The 7,984-nt window shown below is 38.6% G+C and overlaps 1 protein-coding gene across 3 annotated transcripts in view; it reads right to left on the bottom strand.

The window, feature by feature from the left end:
- The window catches only part of unc13c (unc-13 homolog C (C. elegans)), a 114,889-nt gene that overhangs the window by 24,722 nt on the left and 82,183 nt on the right, over positions 1–7,984 (bottom strand). For all 3 annotated transcript variants that reach the window (XM_005748893.1, XM_005748894.1, XM_005748895.1), the window contains one exon: positions 92–218. In XM_005748893.1, the coding sequence (XP_005748950.1) occupies positions 92–218 (127 nt within the window). The remainder of the gene's footprint in view (positions 1–91; positions 219–7,984) is intronic.

The raw sequence follows: 7,984 nt of genomic DNA, 5'->3' as shown, positions 1-7,984 counted from the left end.
GTGTGTGTGTGTGTGTGTGTGTGTGTGTGTGTGTGTGCGTGCGTATGGGCACGCCCGTGTTTGTGCATGTAGATGTGTGGAAAACACTCACAGAGAATATTCTGGTGGAACATCCTTGAAGGCCGGCAGGTCACGGACATACTCATTATGGAACCATTTGACTTTGAAGTGAAGATTCATGTATTCAGTGCTTTTGCATAGGCGGTGCTTATCATGCTCTGTAATGCAGATTAAAACATGAGGCACACATGTTAGCAAGTGCAGTATTCACTGGAAGTCATTAATAATGTCACACTGAAATCTAAGTTGTAAAATGAATGAGTCTTATAGGTAGAAGGACCTGGACTGACTGGAGAGGATGCTTTAAATTAGTGGTAAGTGTATTGAATGCATTCTGTTGTTCTTTCAACATCTTCACAAGAACCACAAGAGCCGACAGACACTCACATACTCTTATATTTGCTTATATAAATAAGCAAATATCCCCATGAACATGAAAAACACCTGCGCAACAGTGCTTGCTTTTAGTCTGACATCTTAACAGCCTCGATTATGTATAGCCTTGAGCTCTCAAAGAACAAGGAAATAAAATGTGTCTGCGAATGTGTCCAGCTCTCACCAGAGACAGAAAGCTTTTGAATGACTGCAAACAAACTAGAGCTAAAATGAATTAGACTTTCATGTCAGCTGACAAGTCTGCTGAGTCATTTAGTCCAGCTCACCGTGGGCATTTCAGAACAATTAAACACTTTCATGGGATCCCCTTTAGAAGAGACGGATGGTAATGGTGCAAACGAAGGGGTTAGGACAGAATAGATGAGAGAAAAGAAAGGAAATGAGTAAAAAGAAACTGTAAGAGAAATGTCAGACAAAAGAGAAGGGACCACTGGAGAAAGACCAATAAGAAGTAAAGCATTTTGCGACTGCAGTGATGGGCACGGATGAGATTATGGCTCTCAGAAGAAGAAGAAAACTGCAAAAATGAGAGGTCCATATGGTGGAGGGAAAATCTAACACAACACAAAGGACCACTAGAGTGTGTTGTAACAAAGAAATTGGATACAGGAAACTGTTTCATCACAGTTTCAACACAGATAAGATAGCATATAGGTCAAGGAGACCATCCTTCACTGACAAGACAAACACATTTTCTGTACAGGTCTACTGTACATGTCTACAGCCACACAAGCAGCTCACATCAACTGTGAGAGGTGGCAGCAATGGAAATGTTTCCATTGGGTGTGACACAAGCTGCCAGTCTGCTGCTTGTCACTCATTAGTGGGCTTCCAGCTGTCCTAATCAATAACCACCCAAATAAAATATAATACTAATGGAATTACATTTCATTATATAATGTCATGCTACCGTGTGAGAAAATTGTTTACTAAAAGCTTTTCTGCACAGTTGGATGAGTGATGTTTTAATAGTAATGGGTAATATTGATAGTGAAAGTTAATACTTTGCTTCCTTCACAATTCTATAACTGTGTGAAACATTGAACATCTGTAATGCAGTAATATAATTTCTCTTATCCCATTATAATTACAATTATGCCATTATTGTTTTATAAAGGTTCTTTAGATAGCCTGCAGAAGGGCAAGGGAGCATGGCTGAGCTTTTGAGGTGGTAAAATGAGGACATCACTTGTATTTTTATTGCACAGATTATAGGCAAGGCAAGGCAAGTTTATTTGTATAGCACAATTCAACAACAAGGTGATTCAAAGTGCTTTACAGAGACATTAGAAACAAGAACAAATAAAAAGCATGATTTAAAATTGATTAAAACAAGCAAATAAACTAACTAACTAATTAACAAACAAACAAACAAACAAACAACAGTATATAAAATCAAAACAGATAAAATCAGAACAGTAGATAAAATCAGTAGTTAAAATGTAAGTTTTGAAATTTAAGCTTAAAGTGTGGATTTGGTGCTTTATTCAAATGCAGCTGAGAACAGGTGAGTCTTCAACCTGGATTTAAATAAACTGAGTGTTTCAGCTGATCTGAGGCTTTCTGGGAGTTTGTTCCAGATATAAGGAGCATAAAAGCTGAATGCAGCTTCTCCCTGTCTGGTTCAGACTCTGGGAACTGATAAAAGACCGGATCCAGATGACCTGAGGGATCTGGATGGTTCATACTGGGTCAGGAAGTCATTGATGTATTTTGGTCCTAAACCATTCAGAGCTTTATAGGCCAGCATCAGAACTTTAAAGTCTATCCTCTGATGGACAGGCAGCCAGTGTAAAGACCTCAGAGCTGGACTGATGTGGTCCACTTTTTTGGTCTTAGTGAGGACTCGAGCAGCAGAGTTCTGAATGAGCTGTAGTTGTCTGACTGAATTTTTAGGTAGACCTGTAAAGATGCTGTTACAGTAATCAAACCTACTAAAGATGAATGCATGGACTAGTTTTTCCAGGTCCTGTTGAGACATCAGATCTTTTATCCTTGATATATTCTTGAGGTGATAGTAAGCTGACTTTGTTATTGTCTTAATGTGTTTTTCTAAGTTTAGGTCTGCATCCATCACTACACCCAAATTTCTCGCCTGGTTTGTGGTTTTTAGATGTATAGATTGAAGTTCTCTGGTGACCTGTAATCGTTTTTCTTTGGCGCCAAAGACTATTACCTCAGTTTTGTTTTTGTTTAGTTGGAGAAAATTGTGGCACAACCAGTCATTGATTTCCTCAATGCATTTACCAAGAGCCTGTACAGGGCCTCGGTCTCCTGGTGACATTGTGATATATATTTGTGTGTCATCTGCATAGCTGTGGTAGTTTATTTTGTTGTTGTTTATAATCTGTGCCAGTGGGAGCATGTAGATGTTAAACAGAAGGGGTCCCAAGATGGAACCTTGGGGAACTCCACATGTGATACTTGTCTGCTCAGATGTGAAGTTACCTATTGATACAAAGTATTTCCTGTTTTCTACGTATGTTTTGAACCAGTTTAGTACAGTTCCTGAAAGACCTGTCTAGTTCTCCAGTCGTTTGAGTAATATGTTGTGGTCAACTGTATCAAATGCTGCACTGAGATCCAGTAAAACTAGGACTGACATTTTTCCACTGTCTGTATTCAGACATATGTCATTAAACACTTTGGTCAGAGCGGTTTCAGTGCTGTGGTTCTGTCTAAAACCTGACTGGAAGGCATCGTAGCAGTTATTCTGTTTTAAGAAGTAACTGAGCTGTTGAGAAACTGCTTTTTCAATGATCTTACTTAAAAACGGATTATAGTAGAGTTGATTATGGTAAAGCGGAAACTGCATCCAGGACAGAGATAACTATCTACTGCTGCTGACACAGCATTGTCCCTTTGCAGAAATATGCAGAAATGTGTCCAATTTGTGTTTGTACTTAAACACTGTAAGTGTGTGTGTCCCCTTATTAGAACAGGGATTGGTGCCAGTGTGTTGCCTGAGGTTTCCATATATGTGTATATATCAATGCACTCCTACGTATTTTAGCATCAAGCTGGATGTTTAACAGCTTTTTTTTAAAAAAGTGACTTTTTTGGTCAATTACAACAATTATACTGACAGGAATGCTGTTTTCTGTGAAACTGGTAATTATGAGAGTGACCCAGTAATGACGTGATCCAGCAGTACAAGTTGTGATTTTAGTTAAATACTAACATTACAATATTGGCTAAACAGTGCAAACATTGACAAGCCTTAAATTTAGACTGTAATGTTGAGCATTCGGTAGCAGTGTTGGCAGGGAGCTAACCCTTGCTAATTAGCACAAAACACAGAGCCCTTCTAATTACCGTCGTGTGCCACCTTTTCTACTGTCCTCTGTCCTCTTGCCTGTGACCTAGAGACTGATCTCACCACACCACAACAGAACGTCTTAGTTCCTATCTCTAAGGAGAAGTGAGGACAGAACAAGTTTGCTGAAGGAGCTGAGAGTGAAGATGCACAGGTGTATGCTCTGCAGAAGCATTTTTACCAATCAAGATGTGACACACGCTTTTCCACATTAAGAACACCGTTATGCTCATTTGACAGAGATCTTGACACAGAGCTGTATGCCATAGCAAAACAATGGACATTTGGTGCAGCTTTGACACACATCAAATTTAATTAGCATTGATTAAAACAGGGAGAGGCGAGTTCTGTTCAAAAATCCACAAATAGAAATGAAAAGAGGGCGCCGTACACAAGTAAAAAAAACATTATTTTTCTTTTATCTGTAAACAACAACATTATGACAATCCATGAAAAAGTTGTTGCAATGTTTCAGCTCAAAGCGATGGACTAAGAGACTGATGTTTCCTGGAGCTGTTGTTGCTATCTACTAGTGCACATTTGTTAGCATTATAGTCTTGCACTAAAGCATCCTGCACTCCCCTTGGAAATCCAACGCTTCTATTGAATCACGTGTTGAATCACAATCACAATGCACGACCCTTTCCTTCTCATTTTTCATGCACTTTTATCCAGTATGCAAATAGCCATACAATTCCTTTCTCGATGGCAGACACGATTTAGTGTAGCAGCTGCTTCAGTGTTTCACAGATGGAATGTGTTGCGTGGGCACTCTACATCTGATCATATGGTCATTTGATACACATTTGAGTCGTACTGTAATGCCAAATGTATACCGTAATCCATTTTAACTAAACCATAAAAACATTTGTCTATTTCTGGACACACGATAAGAGGTCTCAATAAGGCTGAAAAAGCGGGGAACATAAGTGAGCACAATAGTTTAGCAGAAAGAAAGAAACCACCTAATCACACACATATTCAAATGCAGGAAAAGATATAAACAAGCACACAACATCAAAGACATGTTTAAATCCAATGCATTGCACCGTGCCTGTCGTGGCTTAATCCTGATAAGAACCTCAGTGCTTACTTTGATGAATAGTGCCATGCTTGCCATGCTCGCTATACTTCCTTATAAGCTCAGAAAAAAGATATTTACATATGTGCAATTAACACGTGTCTGCCTCAAGATGCATTCAAACACAATACAGTGAGTGCTGTACTTGAGTCAGTCGGTTTTCAGCTGTTACCGCAGCTCATTTTATACCTGATTTAATAACTGTGACTCCACTTTAACAAAGACATAGGCAGACTGTCATGTACATTAAATATCTATGTGAATGCATGTGTTATAGTAGTTCTACTGAAGCATTAACATAATAATTGGATGGCACACTATTGTTTCAACGCATCTTACTGAAAGGTTACATAATGTTGATATCCCCAGAGAAAATGTCTTCAAAGCAAAGACCTGGGTTACATTTTTATGAAATGTGAAGACAAATGCAACAACAGATAGAGAAGTGCCATAGAGAAAGACATAGAGAAATGTCACAATCAACTGATTTTCTCCACTCCACAAAGTAGTCTGTGCTTGAAAATGCATACATTAGACTTATTTTTGAATATTTTCATAAGCAGCCATGAAACCGGTTGGTTTAAAGTGATTTTCTGTAGATTACTGGTATGAAAAACCACAATGATGTCAGGAAATGAATTCTTTTCCTGACATGTCACTAATTTCATCAGCACCTAACCTGCAAGGCTAAAGTGGTTTTCAATGTTGAAACTGCCGTGTTAGTTCTTACCTGAATTCAGTGATTCAGTCGTTGTCAGAGAAGGAGCAGCTGGTTTAAACACCGAATACTGCGTCTGCATTTTTTTATTAGGGAGGACCTACGGTTGCAATATCTGAATAGCCATGGCAGTGCCACTTTAATAATCGAGCTGGCACTGCAAGGCTGCTTACACACAGCAGAACAGACACATATACATGCACCATCACAGTGTGTCAACCTTTCTGCCCTCAGCTCTGCTTGCATACACCTTTGCTGTCACATACTCACAGTCACCTACAATCATCACCTAAAGGAAGCAGATGGAGGTCAATTGGAAGACAGAAAAGTAGAGGTCAGCAGGTGTTTTGTTCAGTGCTGCCAGTGAGCTTCTTCATTACTGTATGTACAGGAGCATCAATGACTTAGAGAAAGTGGTAACAATTTTTATTTTTTGACAGCAGATTGTTCTAGCTATAAACTTGCTGAGGGAAATTAATCAACTCTAAGAAGAGTTCATGCTTGAAACAAAATGAAAGGAATCCAGTAGTCTTCAATCATGTTATGTACGCTCCGTTTCGTTTTGTCTGTTACATTTCTGTGTTGATAATTTATCTGATTTTAGGACTTTTCTAACTGAAGGTTATTCCAGCTTTAGAGGAGAGCTCGTGAATTTGATCCTGATGTTTTCTGGCTTAATCGTAGCACTTGAGTAAAGTTTAGGGATACCAAAAGAAGCATCATAAGGACAGATCCTTTAAGTATAGTGAAACAGCATGAAGGGTATGTACTATTGTGTTACACTGGCACTACTGGCTATTAAAGCAGATTTAATCCTTAAGCTCATTCTGGATACAAATTACTGTAACTAACAGTGGTTAAAAGAGGGCTATACTCTTGACTTTAAAAGCGCCTCAGTCATAAAGACATATCATCTTATATCATCTTTCTAGAAAATGCAACACAAAGGGGGAGAATAATTCTTTTCAAACTTGGACTAAAAGTCATTTTTCTTACCAGTGTGATTTTCTTTTGGAACAGAGGAAAAAAACTGTGGTAAATAAGACTGCAGGGAACATTAAAAAAATACTGCAATAAAACATACAGAAGCTGCCTGACTTCACAATGAGTCATCTGAAAATGGTTTTAAATTTTTTATAGCTGAGAATTCCATTTTAAAATCTTGAAGGCAACAGACATAGCTTGCCTTTAAAACAGGCAGAGCCTTCTTAAAAAATGTAATTACAGGAAATTGAAATTCAACACGATTAATTTATAATTCACTTACGAATTTCACCTCGAAGACTAATTATACTGTAGCTCTTTGTCAGATCTGTCATTTTGCAAGGTAAGTTGATTCAAATTTATTGTTATGCTGATATGATTACTTATGCAAATCCAGCTTCACAAGGCCTCGTGGTGTCACTGCACTGACATATTAAAAACTATATAAGTATTTAATTGTACCATGGCTGTTCATGCTTCGATGTGAGCTATATGCTTAAGTACACTTGATCATAAATACTGTGGCAATAATGTGGTGCTAATGTGTTTTGTTTCTGTTCCAGATTTTCATGAATGATGCAAAACTTTGCAGAGGGCCACAGCAATAAAGTAGCTGTATGCAAATGAGGTAACACAAGGTAAAGTGACAGCCCAATGAGATCAGAAAGCCTTATGATTGCATATGATCGATTGGACACTTCACCTAAGGCATTTTTCACTAAATTAATGAAGTTAATGGTAAAAAAAAATGCCAGTGAATGAAACTCAGTAAGGCACTGAGGTGCTCAATAAATGAGACCTAAAGTTCTTTTTAGTACTGGTGGATGTTGTCCATTACAGCTTGTATGAAGACCTTCACTCTTCAGCTGATTGGCCTGGCAGGCGTCTATGTGTTTTCACGGTCCAAAACACAGATGCAGGTGCTAGTCCCAAATAGGATGCATTAGGAAAAAACAGTCCACACACTTCCATTAGAAGCAACTTTTGTCTCTGCATGACTAAGCTCCCTCACCAACCTTACCAAGTGTCCTCTTTCCACAATCTCATTCACAAAGAAGATTTACACCAATGCTTTCTCACATTTATTAACAAAAGTATTAAGTGAACTTGAGCGTGGTCTCATTGTCTCATCTAGCTTTTTAAATAAATGCTGTAAATATGCATGTAAATGTGTGTAGTATATCATTTTGTGCACTCATACACTGTTGTATGTGTATTTGGATCTGTGTCATTTTCCCCTGCTGGTGGTAAACAGTGTGGGCTGTCCTGAGGGAGCAGTAGGCTCAAGGTCCCTGGCGAGGATGTCATCTTGTGTGACGCAGCCCACAGGGACAGACAAACTCACAAGAGACTGCCTTACTCTCTGCCTCATTGATTTAATACAGTGGATATTATGAAGTGTAGCAGTTTACCGCAGCTTTTGCATTGT

This window comes from Pundamilia nyererei, unplaced genomic scaffold (assembly GCF_000239375.1).
Source record: "Pundamilia nyererei isolate P.nyererei 1_Seehausen unplaced genomic scaffold, PunNye1.0 scaffold00233, whole genome shotgun sequence".
NCBI classification, from domain to species: domain Eukaryota; kingdom Metazoa; phylum Chordata; class Actinopteri; order Cichliformes; family Cichlidae; genus Pundamilia; species Pundamilia nyererei.
Note: the sequence above shows the minus strand (reverse complement) of the source record. Positions and strands in the feature narration are given on the sequence as shown.